Source organism: Rhea americana, unplaced genomic scaffold (assembly GCF_003343005.1).
Source record: "Rhea americana isolate MKP2758 unplaced genomic scaffold, rheAme1 scaffold_8, whole genome shotgun sequence".
Lineage (NCBI taxonomy): Eukaryota > Metazoa > Chordata > Aves > Rheiformes > Rheidae > Rhea > Rhea americana.
The window spans coordinates 5,719,480-5,735,833 of record NW_028186978.1 but is presented as its reverse complement, the minus strand read 5'-3'; the positions used below and the strand labels follow the sequence as shown (position 1 = coordinate 5,735,833).

General features: G+C 34.6%; 1 protein-coding gene across 2 annotated transcripts in view; it reads right to left on the bottom strand.

Annotated features, from left to right (window-relative positions):
• PDS5A (PDS5 cohesin associated factor A) overlaps positions 1 to 16,354 on the bottom strand; it is a 76,622-nt gene that overhangs the window by 17,727 nt on the left and 42,541 nt on the right. For both annotated transcript variants that reach the window (XM_085322905.1, XM_085322906.1), the window contains exons 11-21: positions 14,689 to 14,840; positions 11,317 to 11,430; positions 9,793 to 9,874; positions 8,966 to 9,014; positions 8,705 to 8,844; positions 7,132 to 7,247; positions 6,352 to 6,457; positions 4,771 to 4,931; positions 1,916 to 2,039; positions 598 to 756; positions 257 to 325 (exon numbers count right to left, since the gene is read on the bottom strand). In XM_085322905.1, the coding sequence (XP_085179031.1) occupies positions 257 to 325; positions 598 to 756; positions 1,916 to 2,039; positions 4,771 to 4,931; positions 6,352 to 6,457; positions 7,132 to 7,247; positions 8,705 to 8,844; positions 8,966 to 9,014; positions 9,793 to 9,874; positions 11,317 to 11,430; positions 14,689 to 14,840 (1,272 nt within the window). The remainder of the gene's footprint in view (positions 1 to 256; positions 326 to 597; positions 757 to 1,915; positions 2,040 to 4,770; positions 4,932 to 6,351; positions 6,458 to 7,131; positions 7,248 to 8,704; positions 8,845 to 8,965; positions 9,015 to 9,792; positions 9,875 to 11,316; positions 11,431 to 14,688; positions 14,841 to 16,354) is intronic.

Below are 16,354 nucleotides of genomic sequence, written 5' to 3'. Positions count from 1 at the left end.
AAGGAAAACTAGCGAACCAATGAATCTCAAGTTTCTCAGCATTCAGCATACTTAGCATCTGTACATGAAGACACCAAAATATATAGTTCTCACCAGTTTTAAAAGCTTGTTTATAATCCACATAGAGTGCACATATCCCAAAAGGACTAACAATTCAAAAGTACACAAAAGAATTTATTTTAATACTCTCTGTTGCATGACTTGAAAAGACTAACTTTTTAATTACATACATTATTATTCATAGCAAACCATTCACCTTTGCTAGAACTTCCGGAGAAACCTCTTCATCTGGAGACCACAATTTTCCATTTTTCTCACCTGTTGACTACAGATACTCATGTAAGTTTAAGAACTGGTTCAACTTGCTCATAAAATATAGAGCTGGGAATGGAAGTAARTTTATGGACTAAGCTTTCTTTCATGCAGAAGATCTTTTATAATGCAGTATCACCATACTAACCACTATAGTTACAGAACAATCTTTTATTGACCCATTTAACAAAAAAAACCCCAGCTCTATCCCCCACACACAGAAAACAACCCAAAAAAACTGAATAGCAAGAACTAACTAAATAAACAACAACAATAAAATCTTACCCTGTCATTCATTAGGAGATCTTTCACGATGAAATTTGCAACAACAGATTTCATTGGAGAAGCAAACTGATCTGGGGCCAACATAGAAATATGACCCAATGAGACTAACGGAGTTATAAGCTGTTCTGGTACATCAGCATTCAAACTTCTACTAAGAGGCTGTTAAAGAAAAAAAATTAAATTCAAAATGAACTATACATTAACAAATGAGCACACTTAAAAATAGCTTATTTGACTACAGGATTGCTGATGCATTTCACAGCTTTCCATAATAATTAATAAAATTAGCAAAGCAAATTGGAGAAAGGGTGCAATTTCCTAGTTAACAGAGTAATCAACAATCTCACATGAGATAAGGGCAAAATGATTTTATATTCTCTTCTTTTTAACAGGGAAGCACAGTCAAACCTGGAGGACATGAGACAAAACTCAGACTCAATTCTACTCATGAGCTGTGAAAACCTGAATGATAATTACAAATGGTATAKGTAAAAACTTGGAAACAACCAAGGACTTTTCATCAGTGGTCAGCATTTCCCTTCTAGATAACAGCTACCAGGATAATTCTGTACTGCTCTATCACTCAGCATCCAGAAGTTGTCTTCTGATGGTAGGGAAAGAACATGAACTTGCACTCCCACAGAAGTTAAAGTAGTAAGATCAACCTCTCTAAGTTTAATCCAAAAATCTTCAGGCTTCTGGATTACACACACATTCAAAGTTATCCAAGATGAAAAATGCAAGATATTTTACAAGTGTGGCTTAATAATATTAGCATATAAAGATTACAGTGAAAAGTAATAACTTTTTCCTCTCTGCATAAGGTGACATTTTGTTTTATAACCCGTCTAAGCAAGGAAGCAAGTGGGAAGCCAGTGTTTGAGCTTACAGTAGAATATTTACTCTTCACTAACTTCCTTCACGAGAAGGTGCTGTATGCACAGAGTTTTAAGTATGGTAATTCAATAAAGTCTGAAAGTAGATAATGTTCTCTCTCATTTAGTATCTACTATATGCATCCACATTGGAGTTTGCATGGATCATTCCTGCATAGTTAGCTTACTTTCCCATAACTTCTCCCATGGAGACAAAAAGCTTATATATCAGAAATCAGAATATTGTAATATCAGAACTCAAAGAAGCAGAAACATTAACAATTTGTCACTGAAAAAATGACTTATCTCAACTGCTATGCTCCTGTAGCCTTCCTTATCTAATAAATATTATCTGTTAATTAAAGTATTAATTCAATTAATGTTAATTACTAGTCTCACTTAAGACCAGAAACGAATCTTAAAAACAAAAAAGCAAAACATACCTCAAAGATCTGTGCAAGTTGCACTTCTTTATTTGAAAATATGGCATGTATACAGTGAACAGCTTGTTTTGCCTGGTGAGGAGTGCCTCTTTTTGCTTTCTGATGCAAAATTGGAATTAGTGTTCTGTGAACATTAAACAAAATACTTCAAAATATAATTTGCAATCTACAAAAATATAGTTGTTCTTATATATAGATCTATCCTTCTAGAACTACAATCTTATAAATTAAGCATTTCTTTGAAGTCTATTCAGGAAAGATAGTAATCATACTGAGTGAAAAGCAGCATAGAACTGTATATAGTGTTACCTGTTGAACAACTGCTTGCACACAATTAAACAGAAAAAAGCCCATAGGGAGGAAAAAAAAATTAAACATGAAAGAAAGCAATAATCAAAATAAGGCTGTTTAGGAATACAAAGGAGGAGATGGAGGTGGAACCTTACAGGTTCAGCTAGGGTAATCTCCTTGACTTGTTATCCAAGCTAGACTTGGAAGTGATTGGGCTTAATAAAATTTATGAAAGCTAGGAACAATCATTAAACATTAGTGTGTTTAGAGGCCTTCACTCCTTTAACTTTCATCTTTAATTGCAATGTGTGTATTTACATGAATAACTGCTTTATTTTGAGCTTTTGCATTTGAGTCCCCTTAAATCTATTTCCTGAACAGAGGTCATGGAAGGAAAGAGCAGGGCAGAAGCCACTCCAGAGAACAGTTGTAGGTTGGTTCAGTTCTACTCCTTGAAAACATGCAGGAAGGCAAGCCTGTCACCTAAGGGATCATCATGTGAGAGACTAACTCTTGAGGTTTACTGTGCAACTCACTCAGCAACTGAGACAAGTAAATAAAATTGCCTAGAAATTGTCTGACACAAAAACATTCAAAAATTTCTAGTTTCTTGTAAAGCTCCATAGTAATACAGCATTCAGTATGCAGATTATTTAGCATCCAGTCTTCACTAAAATATTCTACATAATCAAAGGTAGCAACAAGAGATGGAAGAAAAGCCTGAAGGGTTGAAAGAATAAAATCTTTTTTTCCCCCCTCTCTCAAAAAAACACATAAACTCTGATTAAAAAAAAATAGAAAAATGTTAACAATGTCTTGTGAGTATGTGAAGTAAGCACCAAAATGATGTGGAAGAGCTAACTATTTGAATGGCTCCACTCAAACCTGCTAAGATTCTACAAGTTAGATTAAATAAGAAACAAAACACCACAGAATTCAGTGAAACCTATAATCAAAATAAGCTTCAAAGTCTCATCTACAGCTTTAATAGTGTAAATACATCCACTTTGAAGGGCCTTTGCCAAGGGTAGATGCATCAGTCACAAAGCATATATCACACGTCAACTGACATACATCTGCAAAAGGCAGAACTTAATTTTGTTTAATATGTTCCACAGGTTCTGCTTGAGTATGGTGAGTGCCACCCTCTGACTAGAACCATTTGAAATCCCCTGTTCAYGAACTCATGCACAAAACCGTTTCCCTTATGAGGATGAACTTGGGCTACTGGTGAAAAGCACGACTTCAAAGGACAGCAAGTAGTCTGCACATAGAAGCATTACTTGAAGCAAACAATCCTGCTGATTGTAATAGATCTTTCATTTATACTAGAGATTACTTAACATACAAAATCTGGAACATCTTGTCCAAATTTATTTACTTATCCTCAGATTTTTTTTTTTTTCAGTCATTGAAATACTGATTTATTTTTCGATTTCAGAACACTAACAAGCAATCTCAAATGTCTTGATGAGAACTACTGGATTATCAGCTTTTAGTAATGTTATTTGGTGCCTCTGACTTGCCTGCAAACCATGCAAAGGGCTAGACATCCATTCTGACATTACATTTGTAAGTTATTTGAGACTTGGCCAGACTATGCTTCAGCAATATCTGGCTGAGTAAAGAAACCAGAAAAAGCATCAGTAATATCAGCTCCTTTCACAGAAGATGATGCACTCTAACAATGCACAGTCTTGATGAAACTCTTGTAGCTTCTAGGAACTATACCGACAATTGGGAATGTTCAGCTTTTACTTCTCTTTACCCCTACAAATGTCTTAAAGCTGTCTTTCATGCGAACTTTTTCCTTCACCTGAAATCTGATTCAAAGCCGTAAGAAATGCTGAGGTTATACCTTTGATTCACCCAGAACTTAAGGTGCATGCCAGTATGCATTTTGGCAGGTAGTGCATGAGATGGTATTTCCAATACACATGAACTTGAAACCTGCACCTTATATTCTAGATTATTAGTTACCAAAAGACTGATCTTAAAGTTTTGGATTTCACCCACAAAGTCTTAAATAGTCTGTGAATACTTAGTAGATTATGCAGCTTTAATCAGCAGTTAAAGAGCAAACTGTATAAAAGATGAGTGATAGCCAATTATTCTTTGTTAGAAATTCATGCCTGCATTTGTAACTAGTTTCCAAACTTGTTCCACAACAGASAGAGTTCTTATCCTTCAGAGACTGTATTTTCATTCCTCAGAAAGATAGCAAAAATTGTGTGAAGGACAGATATGAGTAGAAACGATGCCAAGAAATTTTATCTTCACCATATTTTTGTTGTTGCTTACTTTGTAACCTGGGAAACAGGCTACACTCCATTGTTTAACATGTCTAGTATAAGGAGATTTTTAAGTATATAATATCTTCAATAAATACACAAAACTGTAGGAACAGAGTTTAAAAATGAGCAGACAGAAAGGTAGTGAAAGAACACAAAATGATGGAAGACATTTACAAGACTAGCAGGTAATTTTAGGGGTAACATATTGAATAAACTATCCAGAGGCAGCAGTTTACATATGAAAAGCAATATGCAAAGAAATACACTCACGATCTTATCTGTGGCAGGTCTGTTTCTATTTTGTGACCCGTGTTTCTGAAAATCTGTATGGCTGCCTCTGCTACCTTATCATCTTCCATCCTGAGGCACTGCAACAGAGACTCATAGGTCTCTGCAGAGTGGAACGAGGTAGGATGTGTAAAGGACAGAACCTGGAGATACATGTTAAAGCATGTATTTTATTCACAGAAAAATAAACAGAAAAACAAAAAGATGGCTGTTTGTGAGCATTAATATAAAAATATGTACACAAATATAATAGCATACAATAACATACACATCCACACATATATAACATAAATAGCTATTGCATATTCATATGAGATTATTACATTCAATACTTGCATTTTGGAGAAGGTGATATGTACATTTTCAAATAAATTTTTCTGTATCTGGTTCTTCAGGTCCTCCCTCTTCCAAGTATTTTATAAAACATTGCATTGTTTGACTATTTAAACATATGAACACTTATTCAAGAGTATTCATTTATATTTCAATCTACTTAGGAACATTTTTCAATTTAACTTAATTGAACTTAAATATTAATTTCTTCAGAATCTATAGTTCTTGAGCAGAAAAGAAATGAAGAAGCTTAAGGTATTGATAGAAACAAGGCATAAATTACTGCCATTTTAATCTAAAGCTAATGAAATCTAATATACTCTGTTAAATAGGTGAAATGTGTCAAATAAGAAACTAAGCATGCAGAGATTCAAGGCAGGGCAAAAGAGACAGAAGTTTATCTCAAAGCAAAACTGTATTAAGTATTGTAAAGTTCAGATAGCATAAGGAGAACGTGATATTTTGTATATTTTTGGATTCATCTCATCTGGATTTCTTCAGAGATGCTTGTGCGTAATATGCATGTGCCTGTAAATATCTGTTTATGAAATAACATTTTCAAAGGTACCATGTCACAGATACAAAATCTTCAATTGTGGCAGCTTTATCTTTTGAGCAACATTAGCAAACAGACATTACTTCCATGTGTATTTCTTTAGAACTGCTTCTACCATACTGATGCCATTGCCAAATTTGGCGTGATACGCCTCCATAAACTCCAGCTTATTCATTCGTACTTGAGAAAAGAGTCACCTTAATTATGTAACCTTCACCTCCATACTGTTCTTGATTTTATAGTGCCCTCTTTGTAACATATTAAAACTAATATCGCATTTGTAAACTGTCAAAACCATCACAGAGGGAGAAAGAAGGATTTGAAGTATATGGAAATCTGCTAAGCCAGTCATTTCTCATTACCACTGAGAACGAAAGTCCCTTTTGTTTGCTCTGCGTAAGTCAGCTCTTGAGCTTGTTTGCTTTTCTTCCAGTACCATACAGGCCTCAAATCATACCTCTAACTTCCCCGTTTCTCTTCCTCTCACTTTGCTTTGTACCTTCTTCTATACGACTTTCCTAAACAGAAATCACTTTCTGTTTTAATATGCATACTGCACACTTTTTTCAAAACATACTCCTTCCAAAAGTCAGTCTACTTCAAGATTCTCTAAGTCAATAATAATAAAAACTTTTTACTATTACAAAATATATAGCCACATTAATAAAGATTACCTTGAGAAGTTCAAGTCCTGCACGAATAGCAGTATCAGGACTTACACCCTCCTCTTCATCATCAGCTGTCCCCTCTATCGATTTATTCATCAGTTTTACTAGTGCACTAAAGTAAGAGATACAGAAAGAAAAAAAAAATCCAAACAAATGAACCTGAGAACGTACAACGTTAAGGCTAGCAATATCAACAGGAGTATTTGGTTTTGACAATAAGTAAAGGAATGGTAATGGTCTATTGTTTTTATGAAGCTATTCTGTTACACTCCTTTTCTTCCAACTGAGCTCACTATGAAATTTAATTCCTTTTAAAAAAAGACATGTTGGCAGCATCCAGATCAATATGTATTTGCGTAAGTTTTAGTATATAATCAGGTTGCCAGACAAGTCTCACAGGAAATCCAAACATTAAACCTTCTCTTACTCAATCCCACAAAAACTAATTAACTCAGCTGTTACATGGAAGACTATGTGGCAGTTAACTGTGTGAAAATTATGCTCATTTTCACCTTCGTTTTCACCCACGAATAGCAATGTTACCAGGAATAACTTTGGTGTTTTTTAAATTATTTGCAGACTTAGCATTACAAAGAAGTAACAAAAATCAAATTTGGCTTTCCAGACTGTTTAAAATGAAGAAATTTGTGGAAAATGATTTTTAAAAAATTATACCTACTGCTATGGCAGACTAATCTAAACCCTAAAAAAATCTTCTGTTGTTGTTATTGTTATTTAAATCATCTTTATAATCATTCATGAATTAGCATGATCTTCTGAACTTACCTAATGGCTTCTGAGTCAATATGTACAGGGGCAATTCTTTCCAAAAGAAATTTGACCATTTCCAAGAAAGGATTTGTTGGCTGCTTTGGATTTGCAAGTTTCCGGGCTATCTCCCTCTACAAGAACGTTAAGATTACAAGAATTACACTAATTTTAATTATTTCTTAAGCATCTCAAATAAGCAAAATATAGTCGGTTAACTATAGAGATTGTCTATACTGAAATGTATTTTAAGGGAGACTGCTATTAGCACCAAGTCTTTTTTAATCACATCATAGTGAAAGCAGGTAAGATTCTGAGAAGTATTTAAAGGTAAGATGTCTTTAGGCTTCTAGCTGGAGTTCTTCAGAGTTTCTTGAGTCATTGCAGACCAGATCCAAAACAGAACCAAGGGAGAGCTAAGTGCAATGTGAACAGAATTCAGATACCTAAGCTGACAAGAGCAGTCTGTGAATCTCCATGTAACTTTGCTGAATGCTTGAGTTAGCATAAAAAACAAAATGTTACAGTAAAAGCTACGCTACTATACACTACCTTGCCTATGACAGATGTTCAGGCCCCATGTCCTTGCCTATGAATGTTTTGGATCCAAAATCCATTTTTCCCCTCTGAAAACTGCAAACATACGTCAAGAATGCTAAATTCAGCTGCAAACCCAGCAGAAAGCGGTGAGTAAGGTATTTTTATTTTGAACAAAAGTCTAGAATCTCTCAAAGAAGTAGTTTCTTGAATTTCCTTTTCCTGAAGGGTTTGAACCTATAGACCTTAAAATCTAGGGGACTGTCCTGTCCTAACTATCATGCTAAAGTATCTTTAGGAAGATGAAAAAAGAAGTCTTCCTGTTGAAATTGCATGACCGTGTTCCCAAAGCCTAAAATTCACTATTTCAGAAGGAGAAAAAAAATCCATACATTAGTGGTTAGGACATAATTCTGAGGATCATTCTGTAATTTTGGTTCTTAGATGACTGTAGAACTGTCAGACAAAAAGCAAGAAGCCTTTGCTATTTTATACTCTCCATTTTAACATTATCCAATCAAATTGTCTGTTTTACTTTGGCAGTAAAATGAAAAAAAAAAAAAACTATGATTGTTGGCACAATCTGTAAACCTCTGAAAAACTCTAGTTAAATACTAAGGTCAGCATCTTCATCAGTGATGTTTGATATCAGACTCCACGAGAGAGAGAGAGAGAGAGAAAAATATGAATAATATACACATGGTAGAATATTTGGCTTGCTGGTACTCAAAACAAGTTTCATCAGTGTGGGAAGGAATTTAGGAACCTCATAACAGAGACTCTTGAAATAAAATCACAAATGAAATTAGAATTTTTAGACTTTATGTTTGATCCCTAATTCCAGGAAGCAAACCCCCAAACATTTTCTTAGAAAGTAAGATAATGATTATAGTTTATATTTTCAGCAATCCCTACAGGTTAACCAAAAAGTTCTTTTATAAAAATAGGAAATACATAAAATCACATTAATGTATTAAAAGAGACCTTTAACTCTGAACAATTAATTTAAGTACAAATACTAAAGGCATAAAAGTTTGCTTTTCCATTTCCTTACCACACAGATATCTGCCTGTTTACACGAACATGTAGGGCTAATTAAAAGTTCAAGCTGGGATCGAAGTTTCTCATCATCACCCAAAACCTGATTGAATTTCTTCACAAAATCTTGTGCTTTTCCAGGATCTGGAAGGTTTTCTACATGATTAAACACAATGCAAAGGTAAGATAAACTTGCCACTTTAGTATGTCAACATTCATAGAAATAAAATTTCCAGGAATGCTGTAGTAACAGTTTACAGAACTTAGTAACACTCACTTGCTATGGTCATCAGCTTTCCAAACATGGCAGCACTGTTTGCTTCTGACTGAGAAGAGCAGCAAAAGCAAAAAGAAAAAAAGATTAGTGACACTTCCTTTAGAACACACATTTTTAAGCTGATCTGTCAGTTCTTCTGCAGCAGTTTGTTTTACTCTGGAATCTGGCTTTTTATGCCTTTGCCTTAAGAATAAACAGTAGAATAGTATAATAGTAACATTAGCAGTTGGTACATACAAAAAAAAGGGGAAGATCTTACAATATCGAAGAATTGCAAAAATTCACTAACAGATGATAAATCAAAATCTGTTGTCTGTGCTGTTGGAAAAAGATCTCAGAAACCCCCCAAACAAACAAAACAAAAAACCAAGACAACCCCCAACCAATTGCACGCTTTCATTTAAAGTTTCTGCCAGTTTGAAGATATGCTTACAAGCAATGTTCCAGTACAAATACTTGAAAACTTCTGTTGCTTTATGTTACACCCTATTTCACTTGAAAATATCAAAATACATTACAAAATGAGAACTAACAAAAGCCTATCAAAAAAAAAAAATCCCCCAACCTCTGCAGTTTTTATTTTTTTTTCTTTCACAATTACTCACTGTTAACATAAAAACATGGTAAGCAAAAGGAGCCTCAAAACTGTAATCATTACTGAATTACTGAAAGCAACTTTACTTAACAAAAATGCAATATTGTCTACAAGTAAAAAAAAAATAAAAGAAAGAAATAAAAGAAATCAATAAACAAATAATATAGTATAAAATAGGTAAAATAGTGCAACAGGTCTATATGATAAAGTATTAATATTTTCAAAACCGTACAGTGGGTTGCTTATGCAAGTCTAATAATTCTCGTACGTGACTCCTTAGCATGTTCTGGCACTTCCACATCTCATTCAGTGCTCTGTAAAAGTGTAAAACCAGAAACAAAAGCTTACGGATTTGTACGTCACAAGAATATGCTGGATATATTAGTAAAATAATAATAATAAAAAATAATAATAATTTATTTACAAGTATAGCATGTAGTAGGGACAAACAAAACCTACCAAGTATTAAAAATAACACAATCCTAAACAAGGCAGAACAAATTTTTTTCTTAGATAAAAAAAGAACTGTAAATCCAGAGCATTTCTATAAATTTTAAATGCTTCCACAAAATTTATATTCATGATGTAACAAACAGCCTGGTCCATTATCTTAGCAGAGTTTTACAATTTCTGTGAAGTCTTCAAGGGAACATTTTATTTTATTTAAAAAAAAAAGTTTTTAGCATCTCTAAAGTTGCACTTCTGAAGCTAAATACCTGTCCATCTACTCTACCATCTGAACTAATCCTTTAATCACTCTTCTGCCAAATATTATTTCCTTTAGACTAAAACAGTAACTCTAAAAGCATAGTCTACAAAAGATACTAATGCGCATGAGTCAATTCAGTCATATCGAATACAAAGTCCTAAGAGTACAGTATTTTGTACATGTTTTCATGTGCAATCTACAATAAACATATTTCTTTTGCACACGTATTTCATATATGGCAGGACACCCAAAATATGCCTTACAACTCCCTAGTTACCTCAAAAACATTTTCTGTACAACAACCAGATCACTGTCAGACAGAATTCAGTTACGGATACCTCTATCACGGATCCTAGCATTGAGCAAATCTAGAAGTCATCACTTGGGCGCTTCTAACTCTACCCGGACTTAGCCAAGAATATCATGTGCAAATCCAAATGGGCCCCTGAACACAAATGCTGAACAGATAATGTTTATAATGCAAAAAAGTAACTGTCATGCTTTAAACTCTTGAAAAATGTAAATTCAGCCAGCAAACTGACCTTTGCTTATTGCTGAAACACATTTCCTTACTCATTAAATTTCAATTCCTGCAATGGTATATTTTGATTAAAATTTTCTGTATCAGTTTAATTTTGATATAAAATCCAATGAAAACAATGCAGATAAACAGAACCCTAAAATCACTCTCTCCTCARATATTGAGGTATCTTGTTGTCCAATGGTTGAGTAAAGTCAGTATCTAAAAATTTATACAGCTGAAGGAAATATTTTGAGATACTTGCAAATAACACTTATTATAAATAACCTTATTTAAATCTTAATAATACAAGTGAGATCTAAGTAAGTTCTGTGAATAATGGAGTAACTGTGCATTGTAAGTGGTAATTTAGGGAATTAATTCATTACAAGCAAATGAAGTTCCAAAAGCAGATGAACTAAAAGTTGGTAAATGGTTAGACCAGAACCAAATCTTTGACAGACTATATAGATATTAGAAAAGGCTGAAGGAGAGATAAATATTTGCTAAATATCAACCATACTCACTTGACAGCATTTGGATCCAAGCTAGCATACAAATAGTATAAGCACTTCATTCTCTCTTCAGTTTCCAAATTGTGCGGGACAAGATACTGAGCAAAGATTTTCTCTACTAGTAATCTGCAGCAAAAGAAGAAATAAAATCTCTACATTTCCAAAAGCACCAATATATTTTAGATAAGCGGGAGGAATAAGATATATCAGAATTTACTGAAACTAGATTTTTCAGCAGAGAAGAAAAAGAAAGTAATGGTCTTTCTCTCAATTGTAAAAATCCCTTCCAGTGTTGGTAGGAAGATTAGCAAGAACCGCTTCTTAAGAGCTCTTCTATGCCCTTTTACTTCCTCCTCAGAGAGGGTGTAATTATTTTATTTGTCACCATCCAAATTCTCCTTTTTCTTCAGGCTTTGAGAAGCTCTCATACACAAGAAAAAGGGACATAGCAAGAAAACAACTTCAGGGTGAGAAAAAGTAAAAATCTTAAGTATCATAAAAGGGAAATTTAAAATAAAATTGCAATACTTGAGAAAAATCAAAACATTTGAAACTAATGATATTCAGCACTATTTAGTGCTGAAAATAAGCACTAAAAAGGTAGAGACCAAGAAACACTAAAACATATGCAACTAAAGGAGAAAAGAGGGAAAAAAACAACAAGCTAGTAGAGAAATTTGATTTTTTCTCTTTTTAAAAAAAATAAACCACAAGAATACATATTTTTACATAAAATATAAAAACATGAACTAAATAATGATTGTACAGTCCATCTAACAAAAAAGCCCTGAAAGAACATTCAGACTTTAATTTATAGCAAGAGCTGTTCACAATTTAATATTGACGGACAGATACTTTATGTGCTTGAATTTCCAGACTTTGTTTATAAAGATTCCTACTAAAGTACCCTGGGAGTGCCTTCTACCCTCTCTATGCAAGGCAAAGCAGGTCAAAAGCACCTTATCTCTGATCAGAGAAACTCCAAGGGACATGATGCCTAGGCAGAAGAACAAAAGGATGGTCATGAATATGAATATAACTATCTCAAGACAACTTGTTTTCCTCCCTTTAAATGTGCATTTTACTACAGATGACTCCTGAAACTAAACTGCTTTGGGGATCTTTGAACCTCAGGAGACTCCATCACCACTGTGCTCAATTTAGTAGGAGATCAGAGGTATCAAAATCATCTAACTTACTAACTTATGAACATGGCTTTAGCCCATATATTTTCCAGAAATGCTGCCAGTATAAATGAGAGAGTGCATCATGCCTCCCTGTTCCCTGTAGGTTAGGGTAAGAATTTACGAACAGGTAATATTTTTCCTGTGGGGAAAGCCACTAGATGTTCATTGCTGGCTAGTGTATCACCAGCAGGTAACAGGGCAGTGTTCAGGATGTGGTTATCTCACATCATTCTCTGTGCAGTTGTTGCAAAGCATGAAGAATCTCAGGGGAAAAAGCTGACAAGTAGTTTTTATGGCTGCAAGTTCTGTCTTAACTGCACATGCACATCAATAGTCGACTAACAGCAAAAACATTAATGATAGGGTTAAGTATATTTAGATAAGATCTGTTCTACTCCACTTCATGCATGCATACAGTACTGCGTGATACTGTGCTCTTATCCTTTGAGAGAACTAGTGCTATTGCRTGCACACAATGGAAACACTCCAAGGCTGACAGCTGTTCACTGTTACTTTTTATCCTCATCCTCCACCCTGGAAGAAAAACTGGCCAAGTTTTGCTTATTCTGATGTATGTGCCCGTCTTTAAGGATTGGATGGACTGAATCTTAGAGATAAGAGCATTTATATAGCTCTTTAGGTGCTAAAGTGCTAACTGCCTAATTCTAACAATGATAAAGTTATTTGATATAATGCATTTATTCCTCCACTGTAAGATGAAGAAAACAACCCAACAACATGACTGAACAAGAACTTCATTATCACCTTAAAAAGCAATAGAATTCATATTAAAATTCAGGGTCCTAAACTAGAGGAACAATAAAAGGAAAAAAAAAAATCAAGTCTCTGATCTTTCAGTGTGGGCATGCAGAAAAACAGTATGATATCAGTGGTTACTCATGAAAAGACTGGTTTAAATGGCTTAACCAGACCCTGTCAGAGAAAGAAACTCAGCTTTGATGACACAGTCTTTCCTTGAAAGTTCTTGGCTCATTTCCTTTGCACTGTTCTGCATTTTCAGTGAGCAGGAATATTAAAAACATCTGCAACAGTCACTATAAAACTTAGACTCATTCCCTGTTATCAGCTTGTGTGCTGAATGAGACATGAACACGCTAGAAAAACCATGCGTGACAATACAGTTGGAAGCATATTTGATGCATATACATATTTAGAATTAGCTTTCTATAAACTAGGTGGGAATTTCATAATTTGTCAGCATTTGATTCTTCAGCCTTGACAGTCTTTCAGTACAACTTTTGTGTACACAATTTCATAAATCTTTCTTTTTTCTTTTTTTTCCTAAGGAAGATGAATAAATACATAACTGTGGCCTAGATATGATCAGCAATATGAACAAGGTGAGTCTTCACATCTGCAGCAGTGTGATGTTATCCGAAAGAATTAACTTTAGCCCAGATTAGCCCATATGGACTAGTAGCTAAGACTACGCAACAGATTGAAGTAGCATGCTATATAGGCAAGATGCTAAGAAATACTATGAGAAATAGCTGAATTCTGGGTAGGCCATATTAAAAATTTAGGCTGGAATTTCATCTTTGTGTGATCTCATAGCTTGGCTTTCCTTGTGAAAGACAAAGAATTAACAGCAAGAGCTGAAAACTCTGACCTTCTAAAACCTTGGCCAAAAGACTTTTGTCTAAGCCTAAGGGTAGTTCAAAAATTTAAGGGAGGGAAAACAGGGAAGACATGACAACAGTGGAGATATTTCTACTGCTTTCATTCTATCTGAAGAGTCAAGTTCTAGGAGGCACAGCAAAATGAGATACCGTGGTAGCGCACCACATTCACAGAACGTTGATAAATTTTAACATGCAAGCCTCTAGATWGTATTAAGGAAATAAGAAACAAGCATATCAAAAGCAAAATTTGATAATTCTCTTTTATGCAGTAGTTAGTTAATAACAATTTAGCATCATAACAGATCTAGTTCTAGCAGTATATAGAATGAATAAATGAATAGATAATGTAACCATCCTGAAGATCTTAATACATGTCTTAATGATTATTAATCAAATATATCATACTTAAAGCTACAAAAATGTGTGATACAAGGACATCACCGTAATACCTTTCACATTTCAATGTTTTCATTTATTTAATTTTTTATTTTTCATTTTCAGAATTATCTCTTATCACTACACAATTAAAATTATGAAGGTTTATGTTGACTCACTTGTCATCAATGCTATTTTGATAATATATGTGCAAAAGTTTATCCTTTATCCAGCTCACTTTCTCTGCAGCATCTTTTCCAGCCTCGGCATGAAGGCAATACTTCTTGTATAGCTGGGCAAGACCCATCATAGCTTCTTTTCTCACTCGCCACTTAAGGAGGAAGAAATGAAAGGAGATAAGTGAGTAGTTTTGGTAAGTAAACATCAACCATACAAAATACAGTAAAGATGTAGAAAAGGGAAAGACAAAAYGGCCATATTCTGACCTCCTAAGTATAGACATTGCAAAAGCTAAAAAATGCATTTTAGAATCTCTAAATTAGTATTTGTAAAGCTTAAATAAGGCGTTTCTCCTCTCTACTATATACAGTAAGTGGTATCTCTACAGAGGAACTAGTACTCCCCTATGCTGACCAAGGAAAAGCTTGGAGCTGGTCAGTATAAAAATTTAAGTACAGCTTAACATGTATGTCTGCACAAGATTCTTCTTAAGTTAGAATCTGGAACACTGGTATCTATTCTGAGAGGCACCAACCAGAGATGGCAACTTTCTTTTTGTCCACCGACTTACAGCTAGCACACTGGTCTAGACATCGGATTTTGGTCTAAAGCCTAGCTYAGCTTGTCAGGACTTGAACTCTTAGGTCACTCTCCAGGAGAAGTGGGAGGCATCCCTTTTGCTGAAGCCTTGAAGACTCCACTCCAAGACTGCAGACAGAAAAGCAGGATAATGCCCGACTCTGCAGCCTCTATACATGGAGCTCCTACGTTCTCATCCTTGCTTCTGGCAGGGTCACATATTTTACCCACTAGTCTAAACAGGAAAAGCCCCCAAATTAAACATACGTTAACAGACAGGTTTCTTAATCTCTCAAACTGATTTGAGGAAGAAATCATACTAGAATAGATCAAGGATTCATTTAGAGAGAGAATAGTGTCTTCAGCTGAACAATTCTCACAGGAAGCCTCAGAGGAAACTTGTTTTCCCTCACCATCCAAGAGAAATGCACGGAATTCAGACTGCAAGGGAGACTGTCTTCCAGATAAAGCTAGATATGAACTTAGCCTTGAACTCCAAGCACTGACAAAGCTCAAAATATTTAACCCTATCAAATATGAAGGTAGACACTATTGCTTACATTGTGTAATTTCGTAAGTCTTATTAAACTGAGGAYTTGTTTTAGTAATGCTGAGTGAGATGTTGCATGTAAGTTCTTAATACTTTTTCTGAGTTACATCTCTAAAAGGGCAAGAAAAACAACAGCCATATTTACTGCATGCCTTCTCTTACAAGCCCTACACCTGCTGCTTACTACCCTGCTGCATTGGGTAAAATTCACTGCAAGGAACCCTCTTAAATTCTGTTGTTTTCATCACATTATTTTCAGATAGCATGACTAAAAATGTTAGTATTTAATATAGGTAAACATGACTATACGATGAAACTATCTTAACTAAAATCACTGTAGACTAGAGACCCTTATCCTGAAATGTGCAGTCTAAAAGTGGACAGGAGCAGGGGGGGGGGGGAATCTTGTAGACAGCATGGCTCTGTATCAGCACAATAGTCTGCCTAAAGTCTGCTAGCTGCTGGAGTGAGGTATAACATCACAAAAAAATAGAAAAAACAAATTGTGTTAGGCTATATATTCCTTAAATAATTAA